The following is a 22,550-nucleotide window of genomic DNA, read 5'->3' on the forward strand; positions in this document are numbered from 1 at the left end:
GCTTTGGATCCAGAAATAGAGCAGACTCCAGTTAAATGAGCACAAATCTGAATTAATTTTTTTGTCCTCAAAAGGTCTAACCTACAAAGAAATCTTGCACCTAGAAACATCAAAGTACCATTACCAAATTCTATTTCACTAATGCTGGTTCAAACATGTTTTTGAATACTGCGGTATAACTTACATTTATTATTCTCTTTCATATGGGGAAAGCTACATCACACTACCCTCCAGTTTAGTTTCCAACAATTTAACGAATGGGGGTACTAATTAAACTGCAGGTGCCAAGAAAAACTGGGCAAACATTCAGAACCAATGTTTCAAAGACTAATTACATTTATATACTAGACCAGTGTAATATTTTCTACCCTAGTTGGCACAAAATGGTCTTACACTACTGATGGAGCTTAATCTGCTTTGACTGAGAATCTAATTGTAATTTAGAATATCAGTCATAACAGTAACACCACATTAACAATTGCATAGAAAGGAAAACTATGAAGGACACACAACAAAAAGACATTTTCCAGGTAAAACTAAGTTGATTTTTATTGAAATGTCTTACATTTTCACGTGGGCAGGATCAGATTTCACACTTTGATTTTCAGTGGTTTTACATATCTAAACACTGCCAGGGCATTCTTTTTTTAAACTTTGTCACTTCCTTATTAAGACTTTTGATCAAAATGCTTCACCCCTTCGTCTCCACCACAATGAGCCACATAATGCTAATTCAGGTTGATCAGACCCAATTGAAGGAAATCTGTTTTCGATAAAGACAGACATGTTTGGAAGGTTGAGAAGAGGACACAAGTGACAGATAACACCTTGAATGCTGCATGTGAAGCTCCAGCCTCCAGCATAAATTTGTTAAAGTGGCCTCTTCAAAAATTCAGGGATTACCAAAGCAAGGGAAAACAGGAAGAATAAACCAAAAAGGCTGACCGTGTAGCCCACAGCCAGAGTAGATCTCAGAAGAGCCTGGTTTTCTATCTGCTGTTGTGACACGTCATAGATACAAGTGCTGATTTTCTGTCCAAAATAACTTGAGAGACAACAAGTAAGTTAAGCTCAGTTTGTAATTATGTTAAATTGATTCTGACAGCTGGACAAGACAGCCAGTCTGCTGCAGAGACTGACTGTTTGACAGAATGCCACAACCAAATGTGAAATAGAACTGGCAAATATTTACTTAAATCTCTATTTCTGGGTGCCACTTTTTCCCCCCCCAATACAGGTCAGCACGAGCTGCATTTGTGTGTCAGAACACAGAACAGACTTCTAAAAAGGACCTGACCACTAAAAGAAAAAGTTGAGTCAACAAACCAATTGTTGATCTTTCTTGGGGCACAGTGACGCTTGTTCCTCTTCACTCCTTTTTTTTTTGTTTCCTTTTTCTTCATCGAATGAGACACGTCTTCCAGTATTAATGTGTCCTAAAAATTAAGCTCTAATCAGAAATTGTACTCCATGGATGCAGTACCAGAAAAGTGTTTAATTTTTGGCAAACAATCTAACACAGGTTTGTAAACAATTTTTCCCTTGTTGAACTAAAGACTTTTCATAGAAGCCGTTCATCTGTCCATCGAACTAAATCGGTATCAGTGTTGGAAAACAAAAAAAAAAAAAGAAAAAAAAAAAGAAATCTTTCACTGCTCTGCAGAACTCAAACTGAGAATCAAATACATTGGACATCGTATAACAGATCTGCCCTCTGGTGGATGAAAACTTTTGGCTTCATTCTAAAAAAACAGAAAAACAGACTTGTTTGCCTCTGGATAAAGCGTAGTCCTTTCCAGGGTCTAGACATGAACCATTCTGGAAAATAAGGATCTTCTATCTCTCTTCAATTATGATCAGGTACGGTTACTCCAGCCAGGTTGATCCTGAGTGCTCTGGCTGGTCAAACACTATAGCAGCTTTTTTTTGTTTGTTTTTTAAATCATGTTTCTCACTTTTTTCTCCACATTTCTATTATTTTCCTTTTACCTGTCACTCCACATAATGCACAACCATACACACACACACGCACACACTCATACAGTTTGTAACACTCCTTCAAGACTTCACATCCCTTCCTTCCTCCAGCACTCAGACATGCACACACATTCATACACAACCTGTTTCCAGGCAGTTATAGTTCCTTTGTGTAGCCTGTGGACCCTATAGGTCGGCCCGACTCGGCGTTTCCGAGTGTAAACACCTTAAGGCACCCATAATGCACCGTGAACACTGTTGGTGCAGGGAATACTGCCCCCTATTAACAAGGGACTATATTCCTTTAGTTACCCCACCCTCACCAACCCACATCGCCATTACAACTAAATTTACAATCCATGCACACATACGGTTGTTGCTTCTCACTCAGCTCAAACGATTTCTCCTGCCTGTCTCATTTCCTTCCTCCTCAGCCTCAAACTTAGCAACGTCATGAGGCCAAGTCATCCAGTACAGTTTTTAGAAAAAGAGGAAATGAGGCAGGAGAGAGATTTTTGCCAAATGAGATGACATAATGGATCTTGCGTGCAAAATGGCTTCACAAAGTCAAAACACATAAGGCCCGCGGTAATTTTTTTGCATTGTTTTCAACAAAGGTTAAACAATATATCATCTGCGGACTCTTCTTTTGCACTACGAGTCCCAAAATAAATAGATCTCCCTCTTTTTTTCTTTTTTTTAAACTTAAATACATTGTTAATATTTTCTGTGATGCTCAAAAATACTTTTTTTGTTCTTTTTTTTTGCCTGAAGATAAAGTCCTTCAAAAGGTTAGAAGATTTGAAGTATTTCCCCCAAACCCTTTCACACATGCAGGCAGCCCCTTCCACTGGTCCAGTGGTATAAAATTCCACAGGAGCTCATTGAGAGGAAAGAGGGGAAGAAAAAAAAAAAAACGAAAAGAAAAGATAAAGCAAAAATATGGGGGTCAAAGTGAGATTCTCAAGATTGCAGGCAACAATGAAGCCAGTGGAATCAAAGATCGGAAAAAGAAGGAAGGAATGAAGAAGGATGATGGGAAAAGGAAAAAGGGAAGGAAGAGAGGTAGGGGGGCAGGACTGTTGTGGAGGCAGTAACTGAAGGGGTGTTAAAATAACAGCCAGTTGGACACCCCCTCCTGGTTCAACACTCCGTTCTCAATACTGATTAGTGAGATGTTGTGTGCTGTGCTCTCAGCACCAGGCCTGGGCTCTGCGCTGGTCATAATCAGCTATTAGCCGCTTGATGTGGGCCAACTTGTTGTGCAGGTACTCGCAGCGCTGTTTGTCCTCGTGGTAGTTGGGGCTGCGCTGTAAAACAAAAGCACACAAACACACATAAGAGACACACAACAGACTCCAGCTATTGCACAAAGAGCTACTCCTGCTGCGTCTGACAACAAACAAACAGCAAATATAGTTCATAAAGAGAAACAATAAAAATGTTTGTGGTTGATAAAAAATTAAGTCTGTAACTACTTACTTGTTTCATCTTTTTGTACTCTTTCAAGACTTCTTCTTGCACCTTCTGAATGAATAAAAAAAATGTTTTAATGCAAATATGAATACAAATGACATACCATGCATTCACTAACTTTGTGACAGGAGTAATGAGCGTGGAAGAAAATGTTGTGACTGCTACATTAAGCGTGTACAGAAATCAAAGCTTTTGGTAGGATGGTCTTTTGACATTAAAATCTGTGCTGCAGATCTCAGTGGATCAAGGAACAGATGTGAAATGTTTAATACTAATAATTCTGTTACTTATAAACAAAGGAAATGCACAAGTTTCTGTGTAGCACTGCAATGCTGTACCAAAGTACTAACAGACCATTTGAAATAGTCTTGTACTTTAACCAGCTACCTTTTCTGAGAGTTCATGAAAATGGGGATCAATCAGGATTGCAGTGCTTTAGATAGGAAGCTGGCATGTGAAAATGGTCACATCAACTTCAGTACAGTGTACACAGTGACCTGGTATTCTTTGGTGCCAGGTGTCAGCTTTCGGCACTGGGCATCCAGCTGGGTAAAGCGTCTGGTGATGTTTTCCACACGGGCATGTAGCAGGCGATACTCGTCATACTCTGCATTGAAATCGTCCTTGTAGCTTTGCCGCTGGTCCATGGACACCAACGGCATGTACTTCCTGTAAACACAGGAATGGAAATTTAAGGGAGTGATTCTTTTGAAAGCTAGGTGCAAAAAAGTCCAAAAGCAGCACTGTGAGCAAACCTTTCCTCAGCTTTCCGTGTTATGACACCTTGCTATAAAGGACACGGTATTGAAAGAAAGGTGGAAACCCTGTCTAACATCTGGTGCGCTTCTCTATTTATGATGCGCAATGGATAATATGTACCCATGACGTGGAAAGTGCAAAACAGTCCTAGTGCAGCGGTGAAAGAAGAGTACCAGGCTGCACACATCTGTTTTTTTGCTGCGTTTCCATGTCCAAATTCTCAATGTTCTGTTTAAACGGATGGCTAAAAGGTTCAAAGTGAGAAATGAGAGACGTGAAAGGAGCAATGGAAAATCTGAGGTATATCAAAAAGATACTCACACTACATAGTCAGGCATATCAATGGTGGAAGAGAACTCGGTGGACTGGACTGGCTTCTCTTTATCTGAAGAGTCTGGGGAGAAAGAGTAAAGTGTAGGAGTGTAAACACTTCAACCATAATCTATAATACAAACAATCAACACTTCTGTAAGGATGGATGACTACATTTAGCAGCCTTAATGAGGCCAAGAATACGAAATGCTGTGTCATTTGTTTTGCCTTTTGATGCTTTTGTATTCTGTAGGTGATTTTATATGTAATAGTTTTTGCACAGGACCATTGATCTGGTCCATTTTTGCCAAATATGCAAACAGACAGTAAATGACACTGTAATGAAAACATTAAGTAAGAGCTCCTGACTTGTTAGCAGTTATTAAACCTAGCGTAGGCATATTCTGAGAAAGACTGCAACACAGGTACTGTTAGGAAATTAAGTCTTGCAAACACAACACGAAGAGGCTCAGATCAATGCCTCAGCATGTTCAGACAACATCTTGTGCATGAGCGTACACAGAGATCAAACTGTATGTGATTTTTGTGGGAGCGAGGGGGGGGGGGGGGGGGGGGGGGGGGGGGGGGGGGGGGGGGGGGGGGGGAGGGGGGGGGGGGGGGGGGGGGGGGGGGGGGGGGGGTGGGGGGGGGGGGGGGGGGGGGGGGGGGGGGGGGGGGGGGGGGGGGGGGGGGGGGGGGGGGGGGGGGGGGGGGGGGGGGGGGGAGGGGGGGGGGGGGGGGGGGGGCTTGAGAGAAGTGGCAAGAGATAAACATTGAAACATGGTGAACAACAACTCAAAGTCTGAAAGATAAACTGGCTACAAGCTGAACACTTTGACAGATGAGACATGAGTCACAAGACATTTCAGTGCTGCTTGAATTTGTGAACACTTACATGTTTAAAATTGCCAGACAAGCAATGTTTTCCAAGTTGGATTGGATTTAAATGCATTATCGCTGTTTTCAATAATTCTTTATTACATGAAATACTTCTTTACTCACTGTCCAACATTGTCTGTTTTTACATTTTATTCCAAAATATGAATGTCTTCTTGTTAAGTAGGACTTTAAAACAGGTGCATTGCGTATTGGCAATAACAAACCGTGCTGTAATATTCTAGATAGGCCATTTTTTTGTGTGCATATTTTACTTTATTTTCCAAGTTTCCTTGTCCTCTAAATTCTTGTTTTGAGCTCCTTATAGAAAAAGCAGGTGAAATCAACACTCCTACAAGGACATTTGTTAAAAATATTAAAGCCACTTCAATTAATTTGTGACCACTGGGGGGCAGACAAACTTCAAAACAAGTCGACAAACATTGATTGACGAGCAGACGCAGAGCAGCGTATCATTCCATTTTTAACAACAGAGACCTGATCTTGTGATAGTACATAAAAGCACAGATGTTACTCAGAACGCTAACAATGGCTCGGTTCTTTTCATGTGTTTCAGTGAGCCGTGACAGAGAGCCGGTATGTAAAATACCACGACCCCGAAACAACTAAATGGAATACAGTCATCTTCATTATTTACACGTAACGTGGCATATCAAGATGTCTTAGTGAAAGAAGCTAATTTTTCATGTGGACAGAAACAAGTCGTCAACTTTGTCTGTGCGTTTATCAAAGCTCATTTGCTAATAATAGTCGTTTGTTCATATGGAAGTGTGAGCACTTAAAACAACAAAAATTAAATTACACAAGGCTAAAATGCTCCCCACAATTTCCTGTGTGTGACACAATGAACAACCTCTTTTCAATTACATGTAGTTAATCAGTGTATAAAAAAAAAGAAAAAAGAAAAAAAAGATTAATGCATCTTTAAAGATGTCCAATTAACTTAATGACCACACACTGATTAAGTAATCGACTAAATAAACTTAATAAATGAAGGGAATAAGAACTAACTGCTGCTGGAGAGTGTAAAAAAACATTAAAATATAAAAAAAATGATGTGCACGCTGGAAAAATTTTTGATAGTAAGATGAGGTGTGTGTAGGGCAGCAAATGGACATGCAATGAAAAAACTGGTATAGTCATTTCTGTCTTGAAACTCTTGGTTCAGTGATGCTGATAAGGCAGAAACTAGAGTCACCATACCAAAATGAGTAACCATGATACTATACCAGACAAAGTATCACGGTTCTGGGTATTATCGCGATACTGCAGCCTTTTATTTTATATTACACCACTTGCTATTATTATTTTAATGAAAGTTATAGATACCTATTAATTACTTATAATGTTGTTTGCTGCATGATAAACATAATACTTGAATACGTGAAGTAAGAATTAGACTGAAACAAGTTCGAAACAACGCGTTTTTTTTGTTGTTTTTTTTAAGCAAAATCAGTGGTACCACCGACAACGACGACGCAGCAGACTCGACGCTCTGGCCCGGTGCTTCTGCCATGGTGAGTGTATTGTGTGTTTGTGACTGTAAGCTATGCGCGAACAGAACTTTAGTCTGTTGTTTGTTTTGAAGCGAATTTCTATTGAAACTGGTAGTATAGTAATCCATGGTAGTACCGTTGTGTAGAATTTCTAGTATAGTAGGAACCATTACGATTTGGCACCGCGGGGTACCGTGCAACTTTGGCTGAAACCCACCTTGAGCTTTCTGAGGATTTTTGTCAATAACTTCTCTGCTCTCCTCAGCGCTGCGCCTCTTCTTGGCTCTACGAGTCTCCTCAGCCTGCTCTGCTACATTGGAAGGACTTCTGCTGCCTCTTTCCGTCCGTTTCCCTTTTTCCCTCTCTCGATCCTTCTCTTTGTGCTTCTTAGATTTCTTTTTAAACTTCTTGTTGGTACTGCTGGACAAAGGAGGGCTGGTGATGACAGTGGAGGTAACTGTGAGTGAGGTGCAAGGAGGAGGAGGAGGGGGAGGAGGAGGAGGAGGGCTGGGGGAGGCGGCTGGTGTGGGGACAGGGACAGGGTGTCTATAGCGGTCCTGCAGGGCCCTATCGGAGGAGAACGGGCTGGGTGAAGGGTCTCTGCAGGAGGAACTCTGGTCCATGGGCAGGTCCTGGGTGCCGCAGCCCTCCGGGGTGCTGGGTGAGTTGGAGTTGGAGGCTGGGCTGGGCTGCTGGTGAGAGGGTGCAGGAGGGTGGGACGAGATGGGGAGATGGGTGGGAGGGCCCGAGGTGACGTTGGAAGGTAGGGACGAGCGCTTAGAGCTGGGGCTGCCCTCGTCCTCGCGGCGGTCAGTGGAGGAAGAGGATGAAGACGCGGCCGGCCCTCGATTGCTGAGGTGGGAGATGCGGGCTTTCTTGGGCGCCAAAGGATCGATAAAGTCAAAGTCTGGCTGGCGCTTCTGGAAGAAAACACCAGAATTAGCTAAAAATTTGCAAACTTTACTTCGGGGTGCATGTGTGTATGTCAGGGTGCATTAGTTCAGATACCTGGGGAGATGTAGGAACACTGTCTTTGGGAGAACTGCTTGATGAGAGGGTCTCAGTAGGAAGGCCTAATTTGCTGTTAACAAAAGAAAAGTGTGTGTCAGTAGAGAATGGACCTGTTGAAGAAATCATACTTCTACTAAAGCAACCGTTTTATTTTTAAACACACTCCTCGCGTAGAAAGTTATTTTCACAGGCATCTATACTTTCTTAATAACAGACAGCAGCTGTGAGCCAACAAAGGCAAAGAAGAAAAAGACAGCAAGCTAGCAAACATGTATATAAAAAAAAACACAATTTTACATCTTTAAAAGAAACTGCTTTTATGAGTGCTGTATGTACTCAACATGTTTGTCAGGCCTCCGTGATACACTTTGTTTGTTCACAAATTTCAATAAGTAATCACACAAGCTATAAAAACGTTCTGCCTGCTCTTTCACTACCAGAATAATGCATATCTCATATCAAACCATAAGCTATTTTGTCTCCTGCATGTGTTTACATAGACTAAATAACATCAACAGCTAACAATATGATGCAATTCAACACCACCACAAAGTACAGCCACAGACTTGGCTCCATTACACTGTATAGTTGTGTCTGTTATATCAATCACCCCCTGTACAACTGAAAGGTGGCCGCTTATAGTTGCTACTTTATCCTTCATAGAGCGCAACAGCTGTTTTCCACACAGATCACTCTGAGCAATAAATAAACCAAAAACTAACATTGGGATCCACTGTAACAAACAATGCAGTTTGGCAATAGTCACTGTGTGAAGAACAACTGTAATAACAGACACCTTCAGCCCTCAGGGGGTTCCAGGCTAGCACGTTAAACTCGTACTTAAATTTAAGTATGTCACACATAAAATACAAAAGCTTTATTGGTTAAAGTAAGTTCGTATTTGAGCTCTGAGAGTGAGTAAAAAGCCTGATAGGCTATTTCTGTACCGAGCCAGGATCCGGTCAACCTGGGACTTCTCATCCTCAGAGTAGCCAGGCCAGTCACGCTGGACATCACGATATATAAAGTCCTTCAATGAATATGTGTTGTCTTTGGGGTTCAGGTTTGCCACCTGTTTAATGGAAAAAAAAAAACCACACACATACACCAGTACCTTAAAAGTTGAACTATTACAGCAACGGAGTTAAACAACACGTATAGAAAATTCACGTTTCCTGTACAACATCTGTGCATGCAAAAAGTGTTAAAGGATTATGAGTTATGAGTAAGTGAATGAAGCATTTGTACTGTGAACAGGATTTCCTTACAGGAAGGTATGTGTGCTTATATCTCATGTAAGGGGATCCCTGAAACTGGATATTTGATGTGTGAAATAAGCTTTTTATCTTATTGTAAAAACAAACTGTTGGAACGGCAGACGTTTAAACAGTGATCACTGGGTCGCTTCCTTACAGACACCTTACAGTACCTGTTGCAGGGTGGTCCCCAGTGAGTTTCGGTCCTTCTGGTTGATACCGTCCCGCTGCAAACGGGCAAGCACTTCCAGCTTCTTGTAGGACCTCAGCGCCAGCAGGTGGATGATGCGATCCCGGAACGGCCGCTGGGACACAGGGTTATTGGAAAGGCACTTACGAATAGTGTTGGCTGGGTTGATGGGTGTGGAGCGCTTGCGCTCTGGGACCACCTCTGGGGCCGACAGCGCCGGCTTACGGATATGGACTTGCTTTCCTAGAGACAGAAAGTAAAGACTAAATTAAAAGCCTCTTCTCTCCAGGGAAGTTCATCAACATATATATTTTTTGTGGTCACATATTTACTCCCACCTACCATCTTAATCTCTTTATATCTACAAATACCGCTTGCAGAGTAGAATCTGCATCTGCATGTTTGAAGAGAAGCCAATGAGTAACGACTGTTTCTCCAAATAATGAGGACCAGAGAGTGTCAAATAAACATACCAGGAATATTTGACAGACTGAGGAAATTGAAAAAGCCAAAAGTAAACCAAACTTCCCACTGGGAACTGGATATCAAGGTTACACAAGGTGAAATTATGAGTGGTTCCTCATGTCAGTTTAAGAAATTTCAGGGGAAAGCTGCCTGCTTTTTTTGGTTCTAATAACTACTTTTTTCAATCTTTGAAGCAAGGAGGACCTGCTAATGGAATCATCAAATACCAATGATGAGTCAATCATATAATGAAAATAGAAAGAGGCCAGCAGTAGACACAACACACAACACACTGAACTACAGTGTATACGGGAATGCAGTTCTTTGGAACAACTAAGACTAGTTTACAGTCTGTGATTAGAACCCAAGCTAAGTCTTGTCCTTGGTATTGAGCCATATGCAAAGTCATGGTGCCTGCACATTTCCCTATACTGTTATATGGTCATTATGCAATTCTAAAGATTTGTGAGATTAAGTTTAGCTAGAGGAAGAGAAAGGAACCTCGCTCAGTTGTTGTTGTCAAGAAGATCTGGAGCACTGGGAGGAGTTGTAAGCTTGCACATTGTGTTTTGACAGCCTAATAACAGGCTGCTGCAGATGACAAGCTTATGTAATAAGAAATAATAAAAGTAGAGTAACTTAGAACATTAAATGCCAATGAATTTGAAATGACAAGGGTTGTGCAGCTCATTAAAAAGATAAAGGCTACAGACAAACATAAAGATGAAAATTACAGTCAGTTACCTGAAATTAACAACCTGTGACAACAAGACACTAAAGGCCCCTTTTGCATTAGTAAATAGGGTGCTCACTCCAAACCAGCTGCTACAAGCTCCTGTCCCACCCCTTTTCTCTGCTGCTCCTCTCGTTTCCCAGTTTCTATCTGGGCCAGTGTATGCAAATGTATCCCCAGGGCCTGGGGAGGTTTAAACTCACTGAAAAATACTTTGGTATAACCAAGAAAATCTTTATATCCAACAGAATCAGATGTTTAGCTCACAGCACAAATCGTCTGATATAAAACTGGCTGAGTCTGCTTTGTATTGTGGATACAAAATGACTCTACTCAAACAGTGAAACATGGCTGTCTCAGCTCCAAGTTGACAAAGATAAGCTACATAGAACATTATTAAAAAGGAGAATGGATGGAGACACCTGTCACCTGTCTCCTAAACCTGCTGAGCATTTCTTTCTGCTTTAGTACACATACAAACAGTTAAATTTCAGTTTCATGTCTGAAACCTGCATTATTTCTGTCCAATTTTCTCAGAAGTGGAACAGTCAAGACATTGGCTGCATAACTGTCATTTAAACATTAACGTTGAAAGAACTCCCAGCTGTAATATTGACACTAGAGAGGCACACACTGTGCTCGCTTGCATATGAATAAATTAGATTCAACTTTTACCAGCCAGCAACATTAAATACTTAAAACTCCACCACAACCAACTAAACTGACCAAATCCAAAACAATGAAATAAGGAAATACAATTTTATGTTTTAATTTTAAATCAGTTCTTTTTTTTTTTTTAAATTGGTGCTCTATAATTCCATTTTTTTTTTTTAATTAAGAAGATTCACTCTATTGATCCCTCAAAGGGGAATTTTTTAACACTCCACTAAACACAGGTCTCAAATACAATGACACACACAAAGGGCTTATAGTTACGTGATGGGCAACCAAGTAGCAGTGCCCAGGGAGCATTTTGGTGTTTGTTGCCCTGCTCATCTTGTGGTCAGTGTGGTCCATCTGATTCCCAAGCCAAGTCGCTACAGACTGAGCTACTGCTGCCTTAATAATAAACTATTAGCTACCTATTAACTTAATTAAATAATAATTGCATCCTTATTAGTGATGAACACAGGCCATCACAATATTTTGCATTTAGCGTTGCTAAACCACTTCCATGATAGTAACGCTGCTCTTCCTTTGAGGTTTCCTTTACTGGCATGCTCTTTTTTTTTTTTTTTAATCTGTACATCTGTTATTTATCTGGAAACTTAAAAAAAAACATGATAATACTGTAATTGTGAGCAGATATATACACCTCAAACATGTGCAGGCAGTTGGTGTTTGGCAGTTTGTGCCTTGTGCCTGTATTGGTTTTGTAATTGAGAGTTTGTACAACAGGTTTCTGCTAAGACTAAAAAGAAAACATGTTGAAAAGACAGGCAGGCAGGAAAGGACATGCTGTTTTCTTGAACATCTCTTACCCTACCTGCTCTGAGGTGGATAAGACACAGGAGTCAGGCTGAAGAGAGTGACAAGCCAAATAAGATTATCAAAGATTACTTTTTCTGTTCAGCTTGTGTGGCTCAAATCCTGGCACTGGGTGGCACAGTGGACAGGAAACTGGTCGAAATATTTATGAGTGTAGTGACTAAACCCCTCACACCAACTGTCCAATCATAGTTTCGTAACTAACTACATGTCACAAGCCTGTCATGCTACCGCAGGTTCTTCATTTACAGCTGTCAGACTCTTCAACGTCAGCCTGACTTCATGACTTTTACTATACATTTCTTACTTGTGAATAATTTATTATCAACTTTGTGTATATGAGCTACTGTGACAAGTGAATTTGCCCGGTGCAGGATCATAAAAGTTTATCTAATCAAGCTTTGCATTTCTCTACACAATGAAGCGCTGTGCATGACAAGCATGATAGTCAGTATCTCAAGAATGTCTTTTTTGTAGTCTTTCAAAGATCCAAAATACAAAGCGAAATGCAATGAACGGATCAAACTATCTGCTCTGAAACAAACTGCAGATGTTAGCATGTCTGGACAACGAGCTTACAGTAGTCACCAAGTCCAAAGGCAATGTGCATGTTATTAGCTTTTTACATTATTTTGTGTGGTTATAGGTTACATTAGAAAGATAGCTGACAAATCCACCAAGATGCAACTAAAATTTCCAAAATTCACACTGTGTTCTGTAACTACAAGAGCGGCCGCTTGTTTGAAATTGTAACATTTGTTTGAATGTGGTTAATATTGGAACTGTAATGTTGTGCTAGAAAATCTACAGTCTATAAAGGGCAAACAACCATTTAAAGTTTACCTTGTGATTCAGGAGGGGTCACTCAATGTTGTTTGCTACAAAAACGGAGGAGACGAGCAAGCAAAGCCAGTCTGGGTGGACAATAACGAACCCAAAGCAGCTGTTATGCAAACTTTTATGGGTTCTACAGTGTAGGTGGAAAGGTAAGCCACCCAACACTAACTGTCATTATGATTTGTGTGTCAGGAAATAATGAGTTTACAACCTGACAGTTTTTGCATTGCAGTTTTCTTTAAATAATAAAGTAAGTTAAATCATTTTACATATACACCGTTGACCGATTAGTTGATATTGCTGGGAACTACTTCTTCTCTCTAACGTAAGACCACTTTTACAGGGTTCTCATTTTAAAATGTGTCAGAAGGAAACATTCAAAAGTCAGCTGACTCTAGGAGTTTAAAAATTGGTATTAGCTTACATCAACTACCTACACAAAAAAACAAAAAACAAACACACACTGTTGTCAGGTAGCTTCAAGAAGCCTGCTTTTGTTTACTTCCGTGAAGAACCCAAGACCTACTGGTTCAAAACTTAAAGTTAAATCTGCCACATTATCATAGTAAACAGTGTGAGCAATAGAAAGCTTGACAGAGGTAGCAACAGTAACTAAGGAGGGCGGGGCTTAACAAACAGTCAACTGTTTGCGAGTGACAGATAAACACAAGCAGCACTTGGTCCCTGTACTGTGACACTTTCTATATCATTTTGCCAGGCTGTGTGTCAATAAAACAGAAATAGCTTCAACCACCACCTTTGGCCCTTATCAGTCAGACTGCTAATCTGGAAAAGACTGAGACGACAAAATGGCTTAGTCAGTTGCAATAATGGCTTTGAATGGAGTCCGGCTTTCAGCTTTCACCTATTCAGTCTCTCAAAAGGGGCTGAGTTTGAAAAGAGAGGAGAGGCGTTGATAGGACGTAAAGCAACGCTAGTGAGACTGCAGTGAGGGCCTTACCTCTGTACTGGCTCCCAGGCTTGATGACTTTGGTCCCATGTTCACGTGTGTCCTCCGCGGCCTGGGTCATGCGTTCCCGGGTCACCTGGTAGGAGTCATTAGTGGCGCACACCGTGACCTTGTCCTGTACTGTTGCCAACAAAGCCAGGTGTGAGGCCCCTGAGCTGGAGACAAAGAGGGAGGATGAGACAGAAAAAATGTGAGGCAGAGCTGGATTACCTTCTAGCAATGTGTGGTAAGACAGTAGCAGTTGATTCAGCTGACAAGTGATTAAAATGAACTCGACACATACTGATGGATGCACTCAAAGCTTCCCTGAGGGTTATCCTTGCCCACATTAGACAGGTAGAAATCAAAATTGTGGAAGGTGCCAGAGGAGGAATCCGTCTTGGGAATTTTAATACACTGTAAAAAATAAATAAATAAAATTATTAAACTTCCATATGTAATACACAACTATGTTGTTAAACACCTTCAATTCTTGCCTGGGTTTTCCTTACAGTTCAGTATCTGTGCATGCACATAATGTAAGAAAGCCGTGTCTACATCTGGCCTATGGGCTGTTTGATGTGAACAACATGGAAGATAGCATGAGAACGTTAGATCTCAGCAGCTAAGGGGAGGCTGTATGTGAGTCATGTGCATCATGGACTAGAAGCAGCACAAAACGGTGTTCATAGACTTCAGATGTTAGTTTGTGCCTCTGAACAGTTCAGCAGACAGTGTGTATTATACAACCAATCCTAAATTAATCACCACATATAAACTAGCTTTACAATTCTTCTACATGTGCAATGACTGTACCCAAAAAAACATTAAAAAAAAACATCTCTTCCAATATGATAAAAATGAAGATGATTTTACAATCATAAAAATCAATAACTGTAAACTGAAGTACTTGAGTAGCTCATTGACCATGTCAGTAGTTTTATTGGTGTGTGCGCCTTTCAATAAAATACAACTAAGCATATGGAAGCAAAAACAGTACACAGATACAAAATGAAGCTTGTCACTACAGACTGTCACAAACAGAGAGGTTTATTTCAATTTATTTATTCATTATTTTTATTTAGTTATTATTTATTGGATGCAATCAATCATCCGACCCCTGCCTTGGGGAGTACTTACCCCTTGGAGTCCCTTGAATTGTATCGTTGGCCGCAAAGAAGATACATTCTGAAAGTAAACAGAATAACCAGTTTAAGAGGACTTTGGAGATGTTAAGGATTGTTTGGAAAGCAAAACAAATTAGTTACATAACGAAGAACAGCTACGCAATGTCAGATTTTAAAAATGGAGAACCTGCAGAACATGTTCCTTTATTTGACAAAGCTCAAAACACTGGGTTGGAGAAACAGCAGAGCCTTAGAATCCTGAGACGCTGAGCATACCTAGCATGACCCTGGTTACACTGATCAAACGCTCGATTTACATATTCTGTTCAATGTTGGACATGGTGGCTGCACATGCCTTCTGTGGCTGTGTGAGAGAAAATGCAAACGAGAAAACCTGAAGAGCCAGCGCTGCAGACAGACTGACACTGTGAACCTGTTAACACTACTGTGTCAGGCCAAGACATTCATTGAGAATATGTTTGCTGTAGCAGTCACTGATTAATCTACAGACTTTTATTTGGGTTTTTGTTTTTAATTTCTAAAGCAGAGCGCGATGTCTGACAACCAGTTTACATTCACTAAAAAGAAGCAAATATTCACATCTGAGAGGCTTAGCTCAGGAATGTTTGGCATTTTGGTGAAAAAAAAAATTAGTTAGTTGCATTTTTTTTTCCTGTTGATTATGAGCCACCAGTGGTCTGGTGCATGCTGCAGAAACCATGTGTGACTTACAGCCACAAAGACTTGATGACTGCCCACTGACAGCCAACATTCAGCTCCTTAGGTTTAAATGTGCAGAGAGACACTCTGAGTCAACTTTACCTGTGTCTTCTGTGGTTAAGAAGTAGGTGGTGGGTAAAATCGTTTGCTTTTATCTGAAGGCAAGAGTGGAACAACACTCAAACACAGCAGATATTTTGGAGAGGATATTTCTGAAATGTCTTCGTTTTGCGTAGGTTTGTGTCGATGGCTACTTGAAACAGAGTGGACTGCCACAAATATGCAGTGGCTGCTCTGCTGCAGTACAGGTTAGGATAGGAACGCACAGGACTCCCAGCTCATTCACACAGCCAACAGGGGAACCGGTCGGCTAAATCATAGTCTTCTGAATTGTTCTGGCTCGAGCGGAATGTGAAATTTTATCAACAGCAGCTTCTCTACATTCCTAGACATTAAAACATGCTTGCTAACTCATAACAAGAGGCGGACAATTAAGGATAAAAATGTAGATTTTTCAGACTGAAAGAACCATGTCATGGTTTGTTAGGGCTAAGCTAAGCTACAGCAAGCCACTGACTGACTCCCTCCCCCACTATCCATACACTCGCTCACACACATGCACACCAACCAGTCCTCACATGCACAGTTCTGATCACATTTCACATCACCACAGAAAGACAAAGATAGCCAGCTTCCATAGTTCGATGACTGGTAGAGCTACAGCACACATTACTGGGGGAGAGAGAAACAAAAAGCAGGCAGTTTTGGCTGCTCAGTCAGCAAGAGATGGCAGGCTGCCGTTCAATGCAGCGTACAGACCAACATTAGCACATCCAATAAGGTCGTAGCATGGGCTGTCACAAAAGAATTCATTCAACTTAGTGATGGCTGGGTTCACCAGCTGTCATGGACTAAATCATCCTGTTAGATTGTTGTATTTATCCCAAAAACACTCTGAAGGCTTTATTATAAGGGCTGGCAGTGAGCAAAAGTTTCACATACAAGGCTGTGAGGAGTGTGTGTTGTGTGCGGCATACATACAGACGCACACCATGCGCCATAAAAAGCAGTCAGAGACCTCTGAACACTCCAGCCCCATGCTAAGCTACAGTGCATCAGCTCCAAGCAGAGACCTAGGCCCAGGCACTGTGTTATGTAACAGGGTTGTTGTTGGCAGAGTTTCGGTCAGGTAACTTGGCTTCGGGCCTCTGCAATTCAAGACTGCAGAGGTCTCTCTCTGTCTGTCTCAGATTAGTTCACCTGTGTAGCACCTCAACGAGATTACAGCATTTGTACGGTTCAAGATTACCAAGTTATATTTAATCTGCACAGTTATGCAGTATCCCATTAGCACACTTAAGTTTCAAAAGCTTCTCAATGACCGGCGGTGTCAAGCTCAGGGGGTGAAATGCAGTGCGTTTAATTTAGTAAATTGTAGAGAGCTAAAAAAGAAAAAAAATGTATATTTGACACAGATACCATAAGCAGTTATTATATATTTTAGAGTACATATATATATATAGAGAGAGAGTATATGTATAACTTCTTGCCTACTCATGCAGCTTAACCTGAGAAAAAAAAAAGAAAAAAAAAAAATCAGCCATTTGGCAAACAAGCCCAAATTAAATATTTAAATGTACCGTGTGAACCTTCGAGGCACTTGCTCACATACATCCTGTAGCTCCAGTGTCTGCCTGCAACATTTTATGATCAAGTTAAATGGCCATAAAGGGATGAGCCTGGCTAAGAGCTTCATAGCCCTGCTGGACTGCGGTGTTAGGGCTTTTTTTTCTTTTTCTAACTAGCGACTTTACTTGTAACCATATGGTAAGCTGACCAGTCCACCTACCTACATGCTTCAGACGCCACTAACTTGTTATCAAGTTACATTTCGCCTCGTATTTATCCGGACATTTCCACCCTGACGCAAATACAACAGCGTCGAATGAAAGTTCAAGTTAGTTCACTGAGGTTTTTATCTTAAATTCACAGCTTTACAAACTTGCCCAGTGTAACGTTATTCATCGATATGAAATTACCACTTTCCTAATTTGGTCAAAGTAATATTAGTTTGGCAGAGAGGAGGAGGGGGCAGACTGGCCAGCACAGCAGGTTCAGACTGAGGTAGCTACAGCTAACGTCGGCTAATCAGTGTCCAACTTTACCAACAGGTTTTCTACGTTAAATAACATTTGTCAGCTCATAAAACCTGGCCAGAGCGTAAGCCCAAGGCTTCATTTACCGTGTCCGGTTGATTCATTGAATGACACATGGCTAATATAATTAAAAAAAGAAACAAAAAAGAAACTCGCTCTGTCAACAGCGTAGCTAACTTTGTAGCGTTAGCTGTGCGTGGCAGTCGAGCTTCACAGCTGAGACGAGCTGTGTCAGCCCGACCAGTCCCGGCTCGTTTTAACACAAATAAACGACCCGTTTCACTCACCGTACACTTTTGGTGGCTCTCTATCGCTCTCAGTGCTGTCTCGGTCAATTTGACGTGTAACACGGTGACTCTGTCGGCGCTCTGTTGGCCACAATTTAATCCGTACCTCCCATCCTCGGAGAGCGCCGCCATCTTTACCAGCCCTCCACCATCGTCCCTTTGAGGCTGGAGCATTTAGCAGCCCGGCTCCCTGTGCTCGCTCCGGCCCGGGGAGGGACTACAGCTGCTGCCTAAAGGGCTGACAGCACTGGATTGGTTTTGACTTGCCAGCTTGTTAGTATTTCACTTTCAAAGCTCAGTGAAATTACACCCAGTTTATAGAATATAGAATTGCTTCTTATATTGTGCATAAAAAAAAGTGTGCTATTATTTAGTTTACTTTGCACAACCAAGACTGCACATGATCCTGTTTGTCTGTATTTAAAGCCTTATATGAGGAAACATTCCAGTAACTAGTTTCCCTTTCTGTGTAAGCACATAACTTGTCTCTCTCTCTCTGACACACACACACACATGCTTACACACATATAGTTATGCTACCTCTTGGCAAAACTGCTTTGGCCTGCTGTGTTTTGCTGACATGGTAGAACTAATTCCAGCCTACTACTGAAACTGTTAAAGGTAGCTTTCCTAAACTTCTGCAGTACGCAGTTTTCTTCAAATACAGTTAGGCGGATATTGTAATATACCAGGATGATCTAAATCATACATTTGTGAACAATACTGACTTGTATACTTCCTGTTTCTCAAGATGAACACAACACATTAGCACACAGGAGGTGGTTAAGTAGTGCTCTTGCAATATGCTTTTGTTTTTAACTACTTTTTCAGAATTATACCAATCATTGTTATTATTGTCATAACATGGAGTCAGCTGGGACAATGTTTTGACAGCCAACTATTTTCCTTTTGTTTTGGCCTGTCATCATCTTTCATGTGGTTCCTTTACTGATAAAGAATATAATGTGACATCATGTGAGCTACACCTCCACTATCTTCCAGTGTCAGTCCCGTTGACCTGATGATTAAGGCAGTGTGTTTTGGTGAGGTGTAGCCTCGGGCAGGGTGGGGAAAGGCCTGTGTGAATCCGACAGATTACCATAGCTCTTCACCCCACCCATCCCCCCCGACGAGTCACACACACACAGGCACACATTTGGGTCCTTATTAACTGCCTGACACATATACAAAGTGAATTTAAAAATAATATCTGAATCAACATTAAATGCCACCGTCATCATTAATGTAATTGATTGCCCCCTTCATCTGCTCCACAGTTAAACACAGACAGGGTTGACAGCTTTGCCTCAGAGCATTGCATTTCCTGTATTGTCTCTCAGGTTAAATACATGCAAATTTTTAAATACTAGGTCTGTTTAAGTCTAGAGGTGGTCTTGTTTGTTCGACAGGTTGCCTGCTGTGCAAACAGTTAAATAAAGCCTTTGGGGTGGACTCATTGATTTTAAGAGCTTCTGTGTTTACAGACGTGTCACCTGATGGAAGCTCAAGAGCACAGTGTGAAGAAAATGTTGAAATTACACACCCTTTGCTTAAGGCTACTACACTAAACACAATGCTATGGATTATTTCAATGAATTGCCAGTTTGCTATGGTGATTAGAAACTGGCAATTCAGTTTCAAATGTGGCTAAACGTAAAGTAAAATTTTCTTGTTCTGCATAGAGCAAATTCTACATGCTCATTCGTCACCCTCACTCACTATTATTTTCTCTAAATTACTCTTTATTACAGTCCTTTGTGATACTAGGGATATCCGTCTACCTTACAAGCGATTCTGAATAACTACAGAAGTTAATCTTTAACAGGTATATCATTTGGCTGGGCTCCAGTTTTGGTGCTAATCTGAGGCACATGTTTTAGGAGCTGCAGTCAGGAGCCTCAAATCAGTAACAGTGATAAAGATTCACTCTTTCGTATTGTTAGATCAAAGGGTTTACAAGTTTTTCATGTGATCCTCTACCGCATTGCTATTTACTAATGAAGAAAACTCCAGCAACTAATGCTACTACCCACACCCACTGAAATCTTTCCAGAGCCTTTAATCATCAGTGTAAACATTCAAAGGGTACTTATGCATTCATTTATGCATGCAACTGTTTGTCTTTTTTTGCTAAACACGTAAACATTATTTGGACTGCTTATATTTTCACGTGTTTAAGAAGCAAATCATGCAGATCGCCAAGAATTGGAGTTAATTATTGTATTTGTTTTCTAACTATATATTTATATTGCCTATCTTCATAGTTTCTTTTAAAACAAAGTATAGGAAACTTTTAGCGTGCAGAGATATGGACTGGAAAATATTCAATGCAAGTTCAAAGTCAGATCATTTAGTGGCAGCTTGGTTGAAACGTCAGATGTTTCAAACTGTGTAACTTATCATGGCCTGCTGGGATATTAATTATTTAAATCATCTCTGCATTTAGACGTAGAGTAGATATAGCAGGTAAGACATGATTAATGGATATTTGCATAACTAGAGAACTTAATTAGTTCAACTTCATAAAATTTCACCTGATTCTGTTAAATACTTCAAATGTTTTAACGTTAGCTAATTATTGTGTATAGCTAAACACACCTAAGGTGAAGGGGAATTAAATGATCAACACCTACTGTTAACTGAGTAACTGCCCCGCCATCAAAAAGTCTCCAGCAGTTTAACTTGCCTGTAGGTGACCTGTAATTGACACTAATAAGCAGGCATGGCAGTGGCACAGTGGCTCATTAGTTAGCACTGTTGCCTCACAGCAACATCTGAGTTGGTTTTTATCCAGATGCTTCATCTTCTTCTTTCAGAAAAAGCATGCATACCAGGTGAGCTGAAGAATCCAAACTGCCTCTTGGATCGAATGTAAACGTATACTACAAGTCTTTGCCAAGCTATAGATGTAGTTAAAGGATAAAAATGTGTTAATTTGCTTATTGGTACTCAGGAAAAGTGGACTCACCATGATATGATCTACCTGTTTGTGCAGTCACAAATGCATTCTAGGTGTGCAGCATCAACCTTTTTAGTATGATACCATGTCAATCATGCAATAATCAGAATAACCTCAACGTCGTGTTTTGTTGAAAATACACCATTAGCCAAAATGTAGTATCAACCAAACCTAATAAATCATACATCTGTTTGCTTACACACTTACCTATGATTTACTGTATTAAATGTACTGTATGTAAATATTCACCATTTGAATGTTACTGCAAATTACCTAATGTTACTGCAGTTTAGCTATGTCAGCTAATGGCCAGTTAGTAACACCAGATACCAGACTCATTCACAAAAACTAAAGAAAGAAACTTTGACTTCAGCTTTGAGCCCACCTTTGGTGCAGATAACAGTTAGCTAACTGATGGAGTAAGACGTTTGTTTCAGGAGTTTACAATTATTTTTAAGCCAACACAGAGACAGCGTTTACAAATTGGGCCTTACTTATGTATTTTTGTCTACCTACGTATAGTTTAGTGTAACACTGTAAACATCACTGTCATTGTAGAGGGAGCCAATTGAAAAGTGCTACAGGCTACAACAGGACTTGGACAGCTTTTAAACAGCAGCACGTTTTAGCAGTGTTCACGCAGTAAAGAAAATACTCAAGAATGAAAATGATGAATTAACATTTTGCATTATTTCTGTCATTGCTTCTGCATGGATACATACAGTATAGACCTATTATTTGCATTATCTGTACAAGGGGGATTTATATCTGTGACTTTTAACACATCTAGACTTTTGAAAATCATAGTAAAAGGCTTACATGCGTAAAAGCTTTTATGTTAAGGATTCCTATACTGCCTCCTCCTCTACCTTAGGTGATACCAAGAGGCTCCTTGACCACCAGTGACCACATGACAGGGATTAAACCAATAATTCTTTAAACTGCTTTGCATTATGGCATGAAAAGGGGAACTCAGCATGGATCAAGTAACCAGTGTAAAAAGCCTTTATATAGGTGACTGAGGCACTACAAACTACAGTAAATGTTGAAAGCACCTAGATATGCAAATATGTGCATGTTGTTATAAGGAAGCAGGGTGTTTTTTAGCTAATTTATTTCAAATTTGAATCAAATGTAATAATCTGAATTGACATGTGAATACTGATAATGAGGACTCACACACACTGCAACACAATCTGTCTTGCAAGCAGATTTTTGTAACTGAAAATTAGTTTCACAGGATTATCTGAAGTTTACCTCCAGCTTCACTCCACGTGGCGATCTGGCCCTGAGGACAGATTCTGTTGGCAGTGAGAAAAAAAACATCTGCTGCTGTTTAACCCTCCCATTAAAACACAGCACAGGCAGAAGAAGAAAAAAAGTGTGAATGTAGGAGCATGTTTGTAAGAGAGAGATAGACTTGCAGACAACATAACAGCCACCAACATCACGTCA

General features: G+C 40.6%; 1 protein-coding gene across 2 annotated transcripts; it reads right to left on the reverse strand.

The window, feature by feature from the left end:
- Positions 1 to 522: 522 nt before the first annotated feature.
- On the reverse strand, positions 523 to 18,488 carry ell2 (elongation factor for RNA polymerase II 2). Of its 2 annotated transcripts, none has more exons than XM_019275305.2 (12): positions 18,137 to 18,488; positions 14,987 to 15,034; positions 14,151 to 14,263; positions 13,859 to 14,022; positions 9,358 to 9,617; positions 8,876 to 9,000; positions 7,926 to 7,998; positions 7,135 to 7,834; positions 4,534 to 4,606; positions 3,951 to 4,122; positions 3,460 to 3,504; positions 523 to 3,287 (listed from the first exon to the last, which is right to left on the reverse strand). In XM_019275305.2, exons 1-12 carry the CDS (start codon positions 18,308 to 18,310, stop codon positions 3,171 to 3,173), a joined length of 2,064 nt encoding a protein of 687 aa, XP_019130850.1. In that variant the 5' UTR covers positions 18,311 to 18,488; the 3' UTR covers positions 523 to 3,170. The 2 variants fall into 2 exon arrangements, with proteins under 2 accessions (XP_019130850.1, XP_019130849.1); XM_019275304.2 differs by having other exon boundaries at positions 7,135 to 7,837; positions 18,137 to 18,442.
- Between the last annotated feature and the right edge of the window lie 4,062 nt (positions 18,489 to 22,550).

Source organism: Larimichthys crocea, chromosome VI, assembly GCF_000972845.2.
Source record: "Larimichthys crocea isolate SSNF chromosome VI, L_crocea_2.0, whole genome shotgun sequence".
Taxonomy (NCBI): domain Eukaryota; kingdom Metazoa; phylum Chordata; class Actinopteri; family Sciaenidae; genus Larimichthys; species Larimichthys crocea.